Raw genomic sequence first — 17,043 nt, forward strand, 5'->3', positions numbered from 1 at the left:
AATTGTTAAACCTAATTTTTCATTTTCTTGATTTAGTTCTATTTTTATGTTTGCTCATCAAAGGCAAAACTTCTCTTTGGATCATACTATATAATTGCTTTGTTTCAGAAATGAGTACTTGTGTTGGATGAATACTGATTAGTTATTTATTTACTAATCACGTTTTAATTCATAATTGTTAAAAATAAAAATAAAATTTTAAAATAACTATAAATGTCTTTTTATTCAAAGATATTTTTAGCATATTAAATGCTATAAAAAAAATAACTGATCTATGTGAAAAGAGATGGAATAATATAAAAAAATTAAGAAAGAAAAAAAAAACATTTGACTTGTATAATATCTTGAAAAAAAGGTAAATAAGCCTTTCTCATAAAGGGCGTGTTAACGATGTGCGCACAATATGTAAATTTCAATGACATGGCAAACGTGAATCCTATATGACATTTATAAATCCAAATCAACTAAAAATCTTAATTTACGGCATGAAAATAAAATCAAAATCATATAAATTAATTTTTTTAATTAATTTAAATTTGAAATTTTAAGATTTTTAATTTTGAAATTTTGAAATTATAAAAAGAGCAAAGTATATGCAGTTCGTGAATTTAAAAATATCATATATAGTTTATGTTCGCCATACCGTACACATACTATTAACACGCCGTTTAGAAAAAGAGCCTATTTAGCCCATATTCAAAGACATGAATTTATTTGTTCTTTTTAGGGTTAGTGTCATAAAATTTTATACGTTTTTTCCTTTTAATCACGTAGTTTAAATTTTCTCATTTTCATGCACGAACTATCACTTTTTCTCAAATTCATGCACGGTGCTGAGTTGTCACGACCCAATTGGTGCTATTCGCTTAGGTGAAGGTTATTTTACGCCAATAAATGAGTGCCACCTCAGCACCATGCATGAATTTGAGAAAAAAATGATAGTTTGTGTATGAAAAATGAAAAAATTTAAACTACGTGATTAAAATGAGAAAACGTGTAAAGTTCGTGATTTTTTTTGATATTAACCCTTTTTAAAAACGTTAGGTACTTATTTTATATTTGCTCCTAGCACTAAATATAAAAGTCATATTTGCCCCTGCCTTTTCCCTTCATATAACTTAGACACCACCGTCGACTTAATCGATTCAGATCTGAACCGGCTGATGGTCAGCCCTATCCCCACTTAACAGCCAAGATTTGTTCTACCACCACCTAAAGGATGATTCCGTTTCAATCTCCAACTGCCAGATATTGCCACGTGTTAAAGAGATCAACCATGCAGCATTGAAAAATGTGCACTTATGGATATATATATTAAATTTAAACTTTATTTTCTTTGTATTTTCTTGTAAGATAAAAACCTATCCATGCAAATATATGTGTGCCCACAATGGATTTATATTTGAGTATACACATCGTTTAGTGACGTGGCAGCCATGCTTTGTTCTTGATGACTCGATTCACCCATATCCACTCTAACCTCCATTGCCATACTGCTACCAATTTGACATATTATATAAGAATCTTCCATAGTTCTTCAAATCATTACAAGTTAAATTGACAGATTCAAGAATATTCAATACCAAAATGGATGCTAAGTCTATTATTTCTTCTTCATCTACGCTCACCAGTTCTTCATCACTTTCTCCATCTTTTAAGCCTACTGATCTCAATAGCAGGTCTTCATCATACAACTTATTATTAATTTCTTGTTTATCTTTTGTTTATGTTTCTTGATTTGATATTGGGTTTTGGGTCATTACAGGAAGCTGTTGGTTTTGCCTGTTAATGCTAATCCAAGGATCAGATGTAGATTTGGCGTTAATCAGACAAGTTTTAGCTTCTGGTAATAATGATCATTATTTACGATTGTAACATACTTTTAGTTTCCTATTTCAGTGTTTCTGCTTGGTTTCCAATCTATGTAAACATTTTTGGTAATGATTTTTTAATGTTTGAACTTTGAAGTGCTAAGGGTGGTCAGAGAGGGTATTTGGAAGCTGTCGGAGTTGCAACTTCTGTACCTGTAAGAGTTGCACATGAACTTCTTCTGGCTGGACATAGGTATTTAGATGTCAGGTATAATTTCATTTACTTAATTAGTTTGATTAATTCAGTTTTGGAAGCGAATTTGAAATTATTATGGCTATGATCATTATTAAATAACAAAATTAATTAATGTATGTAGGACTCCTGAAGAATTCAGCGGTGGACATGTTGTGGGAGCAATTAACATTCCTTATATGTACAGAGTTGGATCAGGTTTATTGAGTTCAATTTGATTATCAGCTTAAATTTCTTTCAAGAATCAAAGATTTTACTACTTTTTACTGAATCCGTAATCTGAATTTAGTTCAATTCAAGCTCAAATTCAAGCCTAATTGGTTTTTGAATTTAGTTCATAATGTCAAATGAATCTTAAATTTTTATTATTCCATTTTGGTTTGGACCTATTTGACATTGTTTTAGAAATTTTTGGGTCTGCTTGACTTCAATTGTGATTTTGAGTTCAAGTAATGCATTATTTTTTATAAAATTGTCAAATGTCAAATTCGGTCAGCAGTTCCTTTTTCTTTAAGGGGGCTTAATTATATAGTGATTTTGTGGATAGGAATGGCAAAGAACAGCAAGTTCATGGAGCAAATACGTTCACATTTCGGAAAATACGATGAAATTATTGTTGTATGTCAATCTTAATTTTTTTTTTATTTTGTTTGCCATTTTTGACATAGTCTAATGTTATGCAACTTATTGCCTTTGCAGGGTTGCCAGAGTGGGAAAAGGTCTATGATGGCTGCAACGGATCTTTTATCTGCTGTAAGCACACACATGCATTATCCCTTATAAGTTAACATATTCAAATCAACTGATTCGGTTCAGTTTTTTTATTTGGTCTTTTTTTTTTCGTTTGGTTTGTACCAATAATAAACTTTTATTTTTACTTTCAAAACCTGAGTGAAACCGACCCGTTATTCAGTTCGGTTTGGTTTTTGCATTATGTGAGTGATTGAGTTGATTTCCAGTAAAATTGAGCTTAAAAAAGGTTGAGATTAATGAAAAGATTGAATATGGAATTACAGGGTTACACTGCGGTTACAGACATTGCTGGTGGATATGCTGCTTGGACACAAAACGGACTTCCAACTCAAAGTTGATGTATAACAACAGTCTATATGGCTGCAATAATAAGTTTTAGTTAACAGCAACAGCAGGACTTGGTATAACCCAATATAAGATAATTGTTGTAATGAAATGCATATAATTTAGCTAATTAAATTATATGGGTAGATGATGTTGTCATGATCCACAGATAATCGATATCAACAATAATGTATTGCTGTAAATTTCACTGCAAATAATATAACTTTTGTACACAAGTTTCCTTCTCTTTTTTTCTTCCCAACCTTGCTCTTTCAATTTAAGTGATATATACAATTTTTTTAACTTTAATTTTCTATTGTGAAGATTCCATGGATTTTTCTAATAGACCCAAAGCCGTAATGCATATTTGAATCTCGGCACTTGTTTTTTAATTTTAACGACTTCTATTTGTCAACAATGAATTTTTATACTGTTATTTTTGTAGGTATTGGGTCCATCGATAACAATTAATATAGACTAGAAATTTAATGTGAATAAAATTAAAGTATGGAAGCAAATAAAAAAAATTCTCAGACGCATTAATGCATGAAGTATGTGCACTTTATTTCCGTGATGTCGGAAAATAATGTCTACAAGATAAAAAAATATAAAGGAATTGATGTTGACAAATAAAAATGGAATGAACAAATATACGGACCTAAATATGAATTTTGCCAAATTTAAATACTTTTGTATTACCTTTGTAACATTGTGAGACAGAAAAATAAGCTTAAAATTAGTATTTACAAACCACAACGGTTGGTAAGATTGGGTTAACTGAAATTTGTGGATGGTCCAGTCTAAAAGTAGTCAAGAACCAAATACTCGCTTACCGGATTTTGACAGATAAAATAATTAATTTATTTGATAAATAAACAATTGATTTATTAATAAAATAAAATAAAAAGAAATTCAATAGTTTTTTGATACAGAATAATCGGAAGTGCTGGCTGAACCAAAATGACTAGTTAACTTCAACTGCCAAATACACAAATTAATTTAACACAACATATTTTTCATTAAATATTTTAATTTTCCATAAAATTTATGATAAAATTTGTAAATATATTTCAAAAAAAAAATATTCAACATACAAATTAATCAATTAAGAATATATACTTTAGAGTAAAAATAAATAATTTTCATGAAGTTTTATGCTAATTTTTAAAAACAAAGTAGGATTAGTTTGCCTAGGAAAGACCAATATATCATTATATATAAGGTCATAGATATTGATTCTCTTGAAATGAAGTGAAGAGGTCAAGAATATTAATTTTTTTAGTACTACTTTGGTGCAAACACTTGTTCAATATGGAAGTTGTTAAGACTCGGTGAGAATGCTTCAAACACACACCAAGAAAAATCACCCGACCACGTTCTAAGTTTATGAACCATTTTGCAGACATGGTGCCCACATCTCACTCCAACCTTTACGCGTCTTCTTCCATAGATTTTTGGGTGGAGAATGGCATTAAATCTGCAGCAAATAAACCTCTTTGATCCAACAGACACAGAACCGTAAAATACTAGCTCAACAATGAGATCATCTCCAAACTGGTTCCATAATGTTCGAAGAAAGTTCCGCAGTCCCTCTCGTAAAACAGGTGTTGTTATTCTTCATTCCAATGTTTGCTCGAGCCCCGATGATGCCCGGACGAGTGGAGTCACAGATGAAACAGCTAGTTGTGAAGAGCTTGTTAGTGAAACTTCGCTATCTTTAGGGTCGGAAATCACTCGCGAAGATATAGCTGCTCGAAAGATCCAAGCAGCTTTCAGGGGTCATCTCGTGAGTTATCTATTTCTCTCATCTCATCCTGCTATACTCTACCAAGTTTCTTCATCTTTCAGCTCATAGACTGATAATTTTTGTTCTGTTTTTTGTACTCCGAACAGGCGAGAAGGGCATTTCGAGCGCTTAGAAGCATGGTCAAACTGCAAGCATTAGCTCGAGGGGCATATGTAAGGAAACAAAGCCGAATAGCCCTGCATTGCATGCACGCACTTGTTCGCTTGCAGGTCCGGATTCGAGCAAGGCAGCTCCTTGGCAGGTGCAGTGATGACTAACCCACCCAGTCTCACTCTCTCCACTTGGCTAAATATACAATTTGAACCTTATATTTGGCTCGTTTTTAACTTGAATTTTAATGATATTTTTGTTACAAACCCGTACCTAATGTTACTAAAAATGGCAAATGGAACCTCTTTTAATCTGTTTATATTTTACCATCATCTTACTGATGTGAACAACACATGGCATTGACGGAGTCCAAATTGTATTTTCTAGAAAAACATTAGCTATAAATAAAATTAAATAATTTAAATTAAATTCAACAAAATCCCACATAAGGTGACAGAACCAAGATTTTTTTAGTCAAGCTAAAATTCATCTGACCATTTATGGACTTAACCTCTATCTAGCCTTTGCTTCACTCTAAATTTTACCTCTTAATTTTCGAAGACGATCCAAACTGGACCGTATCTATGCTACATGTGGTGCTACCCTTGCCCACATGTATGTCACATGTAATTCACATCAACATAGCGGTTAAATAAAAATTTACTTAAAAAAATCTAATTGTAATATTTTAAGTAGCACTAGGTACCGATTTAAAACAAAAAATAACATAGGTCAAAATTAAAAATGAGCCAAATATTGGACTCCAAACTGTACATTTGGCACTCACCCCTTCATACGGTCATAATATATCTGGCCTGCTGTATTTGCTAACTGAATTAACATGTGCATTGATATTCAATATTGTGATTTGAGACACCACCACTTTTACATATTAATATCTAGATTGATTAATTTCTTAGAAACAATATAATAAACAATTGCGTACACTGTGTGTAAATCAGCTGCTTCTGATCTCTTTTTACCCATTACTAGTATCACACTAATGAGCCCTCGACATTATGTTATACCTATTACCAGCAGACACGATGTTAGATTGAATGTTAGTTTCAGCTATTTTTGAACTTTACGGATACATTTTAGGAAGAGGGAATGCTGGGGACAAACCGAATTAGATAAGAAAAGAATGGATCATGAAAACAACAAAAACCCTATGAACTTATTGAAGAAAAAGAAAAAAGGTAAAAACACAAAGTTAAAAATGTGTTAGGGCAAAGCACTTGTACAATTAAAATTAATGTACAATGGAAAATTGCCTGGATGCATGAACAGCTGGTCTCCTCACTCTTTCTCTTAACTAATGGTGACCCCTTATGAGTGCTGAAAAAAAGCCACCCGCAGATTTATCCTTGCGGCGGTCTTCCTTTTCAATAGGAACCTGTTTTTACACTCAAAAGTTAATAACACGATTAATGTGATCAAAATCTGAATCATAGGTTGTACCTCTTTGGCTATCTGCTGAAGAGTTTCTATAATTTCAGAGAAGTTAGGTCTTTGAGCAGGATCTTGCTGCCAGCACTTCTCGAGCAGTTCTGTGAGTTTTGGATGGGTTTGCTTGGGAATTGTCGGCCGCAGACCCTAAAACATTGTTGGTTACAAGTTAATATCAATTAAAAATGAGCAATCGTCCAGTTTTATATTAGCACATATATACCTTTTGCACCACGCCAACTGCTGCTTGCAATGGGGTTAGATAGGAATATGGAAGCTGAGAGTTTAGTCATAAACATAGATGTTAATTAAATAAAATTTGTTCAGTCATAAAATGAACAAATGAAATGACACAAGCAGCTAAAAAAATGGATATATTGGAAAAGAAAAGCTCATGAAGTATGATGGGCTTACTTCTCCTGTTAGAAGCTCCCATAACACTATTGAGAAACTGAAAACATCTGCCTTGTGATCGTATGGTTTGTGTTCAATGACCTTCATACAATCAAAACCACAGTAAACAAATGCTGAAGATGATAAAGAAACAGGAATTGAGAGTCATTTCATAATTAATATTGATTGTTTAGTTTTTTTTCTGGTTTCTTATTTGTAGTTTTTTATGAGGCAATGCTTGGTTCTAACATCAAAAGGAAACAGCTCTTTTCAATTATGATAGAGAAGCCACATCATTCGTTTGCAAGTAATTAGACAAAATTATCCCTTTCTCATAGAAGATCAGATATCCCATTTATGCTGCAAATAAGTCTCATTTAAAAGACATGAATCTAGAAGTTTATATTCAAGTGAATTATATACCTCAGGAGCCATCCAGCGATATGTTCCAGTTTCAGCTGTCATTACTCCCGATTGAGTTTGCACTCTGGCAACCCCGAAATCGGCAACCTTAACAACCTGTGTCAAAAGGTTTAGGATTTACAACAATCACATCCATTTTTACTGAATTTGTATTAGGTACATATGTCCTTTACTTATCTAGACAACCTAGGACAACACACGTTAAACTGGGATCAGAGTCCACAAAACCATCAAGTCCAAAAAGTATTAAAATGTTTCAATCCTAGCATTATTAAAACGTTATCAGCTACAAAATGTTTATATGCTTCATACAGCAATCCCCAGCTTATGCACATCCGCCGACTTCTAGCGTTAAGTGATCTGGATACCATTGGCACGGAAAGAGCTAAATCTTTATTTTGTCAGAGCAAAGTAACATACATTAGAGAACAAAAGACAAGGCAATATTTTTCCCATCAGAAAATGGGCTGGGCTTCAGAATTTAAAGTAACATAGAGCTTCAAATACTTAGATCTAAGCAAGTAATGAAGCTCAATATACAAAAGAATCAAACAATTTAGATATCAAATCTGTTGACACTGACAGTATTCAATCTCCTATAAAACGACAACTAAAGAAAACAAACATCAAGAGTTAAAATTGTATAGCAGATGGAAAAGTGCAGGAGTCTCAGATCAACTGTGAGATCAAATATTTTTGTAATTATTCAGCTCAGCTTCAATTAGTTAAGCAATAAAAATGTGTATGTTGCAGATACATGCATACACTGACGGATACAAGGTAGGGCCAGGCAGGGCCTGGGCCCTACCTCACTTAAAAATGAAATTACCTAAATGCCTATATTCTTGGGTTACCTTAAAACTTTGCAACACATATAGCAATAATCTCATTAAGAAAATTTGGCGTAAAAAAACAAAGCCTAATTTACAGTTTGTGGTAGCCTAAATACAATTAAGATTAGGAGTGTGTAGCAAATTTTAATTATTATATAAATTAATTTAAAAAAATTCTTAGTTTTGCATAATTTCTATTTAAATAAAATTCCGACTCTAAAATTTCCAGCATTTTCCTATTTAATAAAATACTCTCAGTTCCCTAATACTTTATAAAGGCGGTGAACTTAATTTCTATAAATACGCATGATGTGTATTCACAACTTAACAATTCGACTAATTCTCTCATTAATTATTTTTTTAAAATCCTATTCTGTTAGTCTGAAAAATTTAACGCCGCTCACCGGACTTTATTGCTCACCGAATTTTTATTTATAGATAAGCTTTTGAATTCTGATTTAGAATTAATCTAAGTTGATTTATATAATGATTAAGTGTCTGTAACAAACTATTATTAAAAAATCGGTCGATATTTTAAAAAGAAAACTAAACTTAATTTTAAAATAAACGAAAAGTTTAATATAGTCAATTAGTAAACTCAATTTTGTAATGCGTTTTTAACTTTTTTATTTTATTTTACATTAAAAAATTTAATAATTATACATTTAGATTAGATTTTTTATGGTATGATATTTTAATGTTTTACAAGTTGAATTTGTGCCCTCCCTCAATTTTGCGGCTGGCTTCGTCACTGCATGCATAGAGTAATGGTGCAAGCATACATGGAATAATTAAACTGGAAAAATGATGGTAAATGATCAATATTGATGATAAAAATTTACTTGCATTGACACAGAAAATATAAGAAAAATGAAGAGTTATGTCAAAAGTTAATACAAAAATTGAACAACAGAACTCAGTTAAGATACTAAAAAAATATTCTTACCTCATTTTCATCCATCAGAAGGTTGGCAGTTTTCAGGTCCCTGTGGATTATATTATTTTGGTGAAGATAATTCATACCCCTGGACACGTCAGTTGCTACTTTGATTAAAGATGGAAGCTTAAATACACCCTTGTGTTTATGCAGAAAGTCATATAAACTTCCTCTAGCCATGAACTCTGACAAGCAATCCAGCAAAGAAAAGTACGTATTGGTGATGAGAATGAAAAACAATGTCAATAAACAAAAATTCAAAATATTCATAGAGCCATTTCTATGATTGCTGAGATTTCTGACAATCTCACATTTGAGATTAAATTCTATTTGTTGGCAACGAAGCTAATACTTAGTAAAGATGGAAAAGAGAGAAGGAAGGAGGAGCAGATGGAGGAGGAAAGAACTCCTTAGCATCATGCTGTCATATCCAAAACAGATGATACTTTCACAACTATGAGGAAGGAACACTTTTAACAGCATCAAATCAAATCTAAGAATGTTAACAATCGTACTAGTAAAAATATTACACTAAGCATAAAAATATTTAGGTGAAAGAAGGACTTGGTACCAGTCACAATGCACAAGTTTGGAGGTCGGGTGCATGCACCTATAAATTGCACAACATTCTTATGTCGAATTTTCCTGTAAAGAAAAGAAAGTCATTGGAATAAGAAAAAAAAGGTCAAACTATAGCAAGGCATTACAGGGTTACAAGGAAAGGTCAATGGAGAAGCAAAAAAGAAATCATAATGCAATAGAAGTACAGTTTAAATTCAAAAGAAAAATAGTAAAAATTGCACCAGTAACATTTAAAAGTGCTGCAAGTTTGAGTCAAATCAAAGTCCTTCCCATTACAGTAGTTGAATATATCATAATTACTCCTTTTAAGCTACAATATTTGTAAAAATCAACAAATTTTTGAAGATACACTGATAAAAATGCATGTACTTTTAGACTAATGCATGTAAATTACATAACGTCAATATGCATCCTAAGATAATTACAGTCACAGTTTTTCCTTTTCTTCTGAGAAAGAATAAATGTGAAGAAATGTAGCTTTTCAAGCACAAATCATGACCAACCTCATAATGTAAACTTCTTGGGAAAACTCTCTGAGCATCTCACTACTGACACGCTCAGGCTTGAGGAATTTGATAGCCACTTCCTGACTACAATATGTGCCTTTGTACCTGACGAGGTTCAAAGGTTTATCAAACTAGAACCTACAGAACAAACAATTTCAAGTTTTAAGAAACAGAACTTACAGATCTCCATATGATCCAGATGCAACTTTATTTTCAATTCTCAACTGATTAGAATCAATTTCCCAAACATCAGTTCCATCTGTAGGTATTTCGATGTGGTCAGGAGAAGATTCAGCCCTCGTCTCGATCTGCTTGCTCATAGCAAAAACAGAGGTCTGTTTAAAACTACACTGCTCCTGCAGAGGCATCAAAGTTTATAAAAAAACACACCTTTCTTGTTCCTAGTTGATTTAGGATATGAAATATTTACAATGCTGAGTTGATAACGCAACAAATTTGGAACAAAACTCAATTAAACATATAACAATTATGTAAACTATTTACTTATGAGAACAAATATTAATAGCCAGCATTCGATCCAGACAATCATAAGATTGCAATTAACAGTTACAGCAATGAATTAAACAAAGAATGAATAGGAAGTGTCATATTCTGATTTCCATGATCCAGCCAAGTGTCATAAAGGTTTCAAGACTCGTTAGTAGAAAGATAAACAGGCAGAAAGTTTAATATTTGATCATAAGACGCAGTACTTACTAAGAGCCTACCCGTCCCTGATTCCCAGTAAAATGTAAACTGGGGTAGAATATGCAGAACTTTTTTGAGATTATATGAAGAAACTTCTAACACATTATAAAACTGAAAATCTGGTGCACCTACACTTGCACTGTTCCATTTCAACATCTGATTACTGATTAGCTCTTCATCCAAAATGATTATTATTAGCATGTAATGAAATCACAACCCTGCCAATTGCAACAGGGACATATGGGCCAAAAAGACATTATCTGAACTTTAGATGACTTTTAGAACACAAGGTGAGGCAACAGCATCAAACACAAAATAGAGCATCATTGGACATACGAAGATGATTAAGTCCAATCCAAATGAGCATCAATGCTAATCTAGTTAAGGTTGGCTTCCATTCTGTTTGTTTAGAGTCATCGTTTCTACAGCGAATTAAGTTTAAAGAAGTCTAATAAGTACTGTAAGTAAAAGAACCACTTTATCAGCACACGTAAAAAAATTATGACAAACAACAGTTTCTTCAGATACGGCATCAAAAAGCATGACAAAATTCAGGCAATCAAAAGCTTTTAACATTGAGGATATTTCTACACATGAACTTTGTATGCGGACAAATAACAGTGTGGCAGAAAACTACCTTAAATTTGGATATTTCCTTTTCCAGTGCATTTCTAAGCTCCTCTGTTTCCTGAAGTTTTGATGCAATGGTGTGAGAAATGTGAGAGAAATATCAGGATCATACTTGGTATTAAAAAGGAAAATGATAAAAACTAAACATGCTTGCATATGTCAAATCACCATAGAAAAACAGCAATCAGTTGAAAAATAGTCACAATGACCTGGTAAATTTGAATGATAAATTAGAATTTAGCTTGACTGATTTTGAGAACATAAACAACAATTTTAGCTGACAATTTCAAAACAATTTCTTGATAGCTCTACAAATAAATTCAAATTCTATAAACATTGATATTCCCATTCCTCATTTGAAAATATCGATGTTGTTAATCTTACATTGTAAATAAGATAACAAAAACTATACATGGGCAAAACCTATACATGGGCAAAACCTAAAAAGCAACATTCTTCCTTAACATGGTAATTCAAATGAGGACAAAAGGATTTCAGATGACAATAGGTCATGGTATCAGTTTAGGAAACATAGGAGTAATGACCAAATCAAAAAGGAGGAGAAAAAATGGCGTCAAAAAGTGTTCAATAGAAAGAGAGTAATTGAGTTAAAGTTTCATGTTTTATTTTCCATCTCAAGTAATTAAATTAATCATCCTTCCCATGAAAGGATAAACTCTTCAAGAAAATTTAAAGAAACTGAGTTGTTTAAAGCATTACATACATAAATGTCTCATTTGTCAAACAAAAATAATAAAATCACTAAAGTTTAGATAAAAAAAAAAGCACATAATAATACCCGTGTAAGCAGAACATATGAAACAAAAACAGACAAAGAAAAGTGGTAAAAACAAAGAATATAATATTATAAATCAGAACAATGACAATTGACAAGTTGACTACCATAACAACAAGTTATCAGTGCTCTCCACCTGCCTAGGAAATACACTTTGTTTTGTCTTGCTAAGGAATATATCAATAATGGAATTTCAGAGCAAGTATGTGGCTTTACCTCACGAGGCCAGCCATCAACCACAAAAACATCCAGAGAATACCCATCAACCGTAGAAAAAGCATGAGCTTCTTGAATGTTCAATCCAATTTCCGCAAGCAAAAACGTCAACTGAAAAATTATTTGAAGCAACTAATGATTAATGTAATCTCTTAAGCATCTCATATAGATAAAGAACTATCAAAATGTAGCTAAAGTGCCATCTTCCAAGATGCAAGCAATGCTATTTAATTCCTTTATCTTTGAGGGTAAACAACATAATGTAGTCTGTACTCTGTAGCGCCACAAAATGAATCATAAATATGTGTCCAGGAACAAAGACGGCATAGAAGTACCACCAGATCTACATTAATGAAAATAAAACAAAGACGATATTTTGATATGAGCAGTACAAGTATTAATAAACCAACCTCGCTAAGGAGTTTTGGCCTGTCGACTGTTGAAAAAGTGATCTCGTGCATAGGCCTAAAGGATTGCCAAATAGATAATAATAACATCAATACGAATTGAAGGCAAATTAAAAGCATATTTCAATTTAGAACATCAAACTAATAAAATACAAATATTGAGAGCTCGTGACTATAATAAATATGATCTCATCAGTCAGAGTTGAAGGACACCAAAGAAAGAAAAAAATTCAAGCCAACACAATGTCAGAAACTGTGTCTGCTAGAGAGAAATAAAGAGTTGCTGTCTACATGATAATAAATTGATAATTCCTTTCAGAAAATAATGACTTTCAGAAACTTTTCATATAATAAAATGGATCTTCTGTAAAATGCAAACCACTGGAATGTAGGAGATGATAATTTTAAATACTTCAAAAATTAAAATAAAAACATAATATCAGAAGTTAATCCCATCGCACTTGTAAAATTTGATCCAGCCACAGATTGACTGTAGTTAAATCAATTTAAAATGTTAAAATGACCGACTTCTTTGTGATTAACTTATTGAAACTTAATTCTAAGTGGGGAAGCCTAAAAGATGTCAAACTTCTTACCGTGTAAGGTGTGATGTTGAATTGGCAGCACTATCCCCATCTTCAATGTGATATCTATTGGCTTGAAATGCAAGTGCTTCAAGATTAGGTGATGAACCAAATGTAGGGGGCGGATGAATGCTGATTATACAGAGCAAGGAAGAAAAAGGCAAAAATCAACAGTTAGCACATATAATCACATCCTACAATAAACACGATTAAAGAATATAACCAAGGAAGTAACTGATGTAAAAAAAATACCCTTGTTTATTTGAAAGATAAGAACTTTGGGCATCTTCTTTCATTGCATTATCTGAATGAGCAGAATCAATAGACATTCCATTGGTAATAGGATAGACCTACAATGTAGAAAAGGAAAGCAAACAAGCTACCTGTCACACATCAGGATTCATACTTATTAGAAATAGTTACAAGTTGCGAGCATTCAGAAAACCCCTTTTACATAAGAAAAACTAGACAATGATGACATCAAGCAAATGATTTTTACCAAGTAGAATGCAATAATCCTTACTGTTTTTGACATCCAAGAAAATATGGTACAACCTGAATGTGGTGAAACATTTTCTCATATCAGTAATAGCCCTAAATAATTAAGAGATTGGTCTACAAAATAAATTGCACTGCAAAGGAAGCATGACTTTAGTTATTAATTGATCTCTAAGTAAAATGAGTCAAATGACCCTTTTCCATACCATCAAAAAGTAAGGTGATAAGTGGACTATCCCCACAGAAAAAGAAATTCAACATGGGAGAAAAGGCCTAATGATGACAATAATAACAAAAACAACTCCCTACTGAAAATAACAGCCTTGATATTGTAATTGGAGACTGAAACAGATAAACAAGGGATTTCTAATTTTCTATACTGCCTTGAAGGTTTTGTAGTTAGAATGTTATGAATAACCATTGGATCAGAACATTTTAGTCTCAATCATTATAATTTTAATTAGTGTCTGAAGAAGGCACCACAACAACCAAGATCGGTCAGTAGGGAAAATAAAACTACACACATTAGAGATTCAACCAAATTGCCAATCTCATATCAACACCAGTTCTCCAGAAACCAGGATCTAATATCATGGCAAAAGCAACCAAATGCAGAAGCTTGAACAATCAGTAAATCAGTTATCATTATCAGCTGTCAACATGTGAACCAAACTATCCTAAAATTCACAAACACAAACATGCTACTAAACTCTGAAACTTCCAAACAGAACACATTGATCAAAGCTGGTATAGGAACAGTAATAAATTAAGCAAATTAGTGGAAGAAGCGCCGCCACACCTGAACAAGGCGAACATCAAATGCAAGTCCATTGGAAGGATCTTCTTCAGCTAATTGCAACAATCTTTTATGCGTAAGTACATCTTCTGCTCTCTCCACATTCACATCCAACGCATATCTACACACACAAATTTAATCAATTAATTAACTTAGCAATAATTAACTAAGCAAACACAAAATTAAACAAAAGGAAAATTAAACTAGACCTGGCAGGTAAGCGATTAAAATGGAGCCAAAGCTGATCATCAAAGCCAGGAAGATTAGCTTCTTCAAAATTGAACTCTTGAATTCGTCTAAGAACTTCGTTGTACACTTCCAGCTTCTGCATATGCTGACGTGGATTATTCCCTGTTTGTGACGTGTATGATTCCGCTCCTATAGCTCTGCTTCCGCAGCTCTCTAAATCCTCCTCAATCGCCATTTTACTTTCAATTTCGTTAAAATAAATACTTAAACGACACCGCTCTACTCCAATTTCATTAACACGGAGACGGATAGCGCACGGCAGCGGTGGTGTTTGTTCCGGTAGCGACGACGGTGGCGGTGAATGTTTTATTTTATTTTCTATTTTTGGCAAATGAAAGAGAGAGAAAGAACAGAGCAAAAACCAAAAAGGCGGAATGAATTAGAGAGAGAGAGAGAGAGTGATGCGTCGTCACTTTGTGTTGCTTTTGATGGTTATTTAGCAGTGGGAGTTACACGTCAGCACTTGTTGTACCCACCATATGGTGTGGGTCATTACTTGTACATATACATGTCCTGATTGGATAAAACCAAATATTGAAAATCAATATCAAAAATATATTTTATTTAATATATATATATATATATATGGAAAACACTACTATTAATTAATTATATAGTACCTCACAATATTATTTATAATTCAAATTTTTAATTATAAGTATCTTAATTCTATTTTCAGCTGAACAATAGTCAAATTTATTGATTTTTTTTCGAAAGTTAAATATTTTAGTTATATGAATTAGATACTTTTAAGCCGTTTTAAAATAAAAATATAAAATAATGTTTTGTCAGCGTACATATATTTTCCCTTCATAATAGACCAAAAAAACATTTAAATATGTAAGATTATCCACTTGCTAAAAACTTTGTTTTTTCAATTGCTATTTAATGATATCTTTTCAGGCACCTTGTTAGTTTTTTATACTAGTTGGACTTGGACATATACATGTGGTAATTGGTAGTAATTTATTGTCTAATTAATCCGTTTTGCTCTAGCTGTCTTTTTATTTATTTTTTGGAGATTTTGTGCCTATTATTGATATTCTATTTTTTATAAAATAAATTTCTTTAATTCATTAGCTACTAGTATTAATTATTAAATAAAACAACTATTTTTATGTAATAAAATAAATATTTATATTATAGATTACAATAAATAGAAAAATAAATAAACTGTACTATATAGGAACGGATTAAACCTTGAATTGACTATATATAAAGACTTTATTTCTTTTCCTATTATAAACATTGGGTACACATTATAACTTTAAATTTTTATTGTTACTTACAATTTTTTTAAATAATTCATCATCTTTATACCACGGATTTTTTGTCCATAACACATATAGACTTTCCTAGTGTTTATTATTTCTATAAAAAAGGTAACTTAATTAACCTAATTGTACAATTATTTTAGTTTAGTTTTGTTTGATTCAATTAAAATAGAAGTAGACTAACATTATATATAATTAAATTATTATTTGTATAAATATAGAGAGAGAGAGAGAGATGATAGATATTTATATATATAAGTATTTATACAATTAATTCAATTAAAATTTTATTGATTAGTTGTAAAAAATGGTTCGGTTCCACCGACATATAGGATGATCGGTATTTTTCCTTAAAATATACTTATTTGAGTAGTTTTAACATAATTGTCAAATCCGACCTAACCAAGTCAGTTTAAGTGAAAAACCCGAAAATTGAATACTGAATTAGGTTTAACAATTTTAAAATCCCCTTTGATAGAAACTCCTCTTATAAAACTCGTTGAATCGATCGAATATCTTATGATCCGGATGATCCGAATACGCTTTAATTGATTTTAAAAGTTTATAAGTTTAATTTTTCTTATATTATTATTCTGTATAAAGATTATGCTATTAGATAATATATAAAAAAATATAGACATATAATATAAAATCCAATTCATCAAGAAATAATAATATAAGATTCAACAAAATCAATATCTGATTCACTATTAGAGTCATCCAA

The 17,043-nt window shown here is 31.8% G+C and overlaps 3 protein-coding genes across 5 annotated transcripts; 2 read left to right on the forward strand and 1 right to left on the reverse strand.

Moving 5' to 3' along the window:
• Positions 1–1,427: 1,427 nt before the first annotated feature.
• Positions 1,428–3,377, forward strand: LOC126677957 (thiosulfate sulfurtransferase 16, chloroplastic-like). Its single transcript, XM_050372780.2, has 7 exons — positions 1,428–1,679; positions 1,766–1,846; positions 1,969–2,079; positions 2,189–2,262; positions 2,612–2,682; positions 2,764–2,817; positions 3,081–3,377. The coding sequence occupies exons 1-7, from the start codon at positions 1,588–1,590 to the stop codon at positions 3,153–3,155; spliced, it is 558 nt and encodes a 185-aa protein (XP_050228737.1). The 5' UTR covers positions 1,428–1,587; the 3' UTR covers positions 3,156–3,377.
• A 1,085-nt stretch (positions 3,378–4,462) lies between these two features.
• On the forward strand, positions 4,463–5,950 carry LOC126677495 (protein IQ-DOMAIN 20). Its single transcript, XM_050372146.2, has 2 exons — positions 4,463–4,927; positions 5,035–5,950. Exons 1-2 carry the CDS (start codon positions 4,679–4,681, stop codon positions 5,203–5,205), a joined length of 420 nt encoding a protein of 139 aa, XP_050228103.1. The 5' UTR covers positions 4,463–4,678; the 3' UTR covers positions 5,206–5,950.
• A 240-nt stretch (positions 5,951–6,190) lies between these two features.
• Positions 6,191–15,454, reverse strand: LOC126677494 (serine/threonine-protein kinase STY17). Of its 3 annotated transcripts, none has more exons than XM_050372143.2 (16): positions 15,006–15,454; positions 14,800–14,917; positions 13,755–13,852; positions 13,515–13,634; positions 12,922–12,976; positions 12,512–12,622; positions 11,507–11,557; positions 10,342–10,517; positions 10,159–10,266; positions 9,645–9,718; positions 9,083–9,258; positions 7,304–7,399; positions 6,902–6,982; positions 6,711–6,764; positions 6,500–6,634; positions 6,191–6,434 (listed from the first exon to the last, which is right to left on the reverse strand). In XM_050372143.2, exons 1-16 carry the CDS (start codon positions 15,218–15,220, stop codon positions 6,354–6,356), a joined length of 1,749 nt encoding a protein of 582 aa, XP_050228100.1. In that variant the 5' UTR covers positions 15,221–15,454; the 3' UTR covers positions 6,191–6,353. The 3 variants fall into 3 exon arrangements, with proteins under 3 accessions (XP_050228100.1, XP_050228102.1, XP_050228101.1); XM_050372145.2 differs by lacking the exon at positions 15,006–15,454 and adding an exon at positions 14,026–14,057 and having other exon boundaries at positions 14,800–14,890; XM_050372144.2 differs by lacking the exon at positions 15,006–15,454 and adding an exon at positions 14,002–14,057 and having other exon boundaries at positions 14,800–14,890.
• Between the last annotated feature and the right edge of the window lie 1,589 nt (positions 15,455–17,043).

Source organism: Mercurialis annua, linkage group LG4, assembly GCF_937616625.2.
Source record: "Mercurialis annua linkage group LG4, ddMerAnnu1.2, whole genome shotgun sequence".
In the NCBI taxonomy this organism is placed as follows: Eukaryota; Viridiplantae; Streptophyta; class Magnoliopsida; order Malpighiales; family Euphorbiaceae; genus Mercurialis; species Mercurialis annua.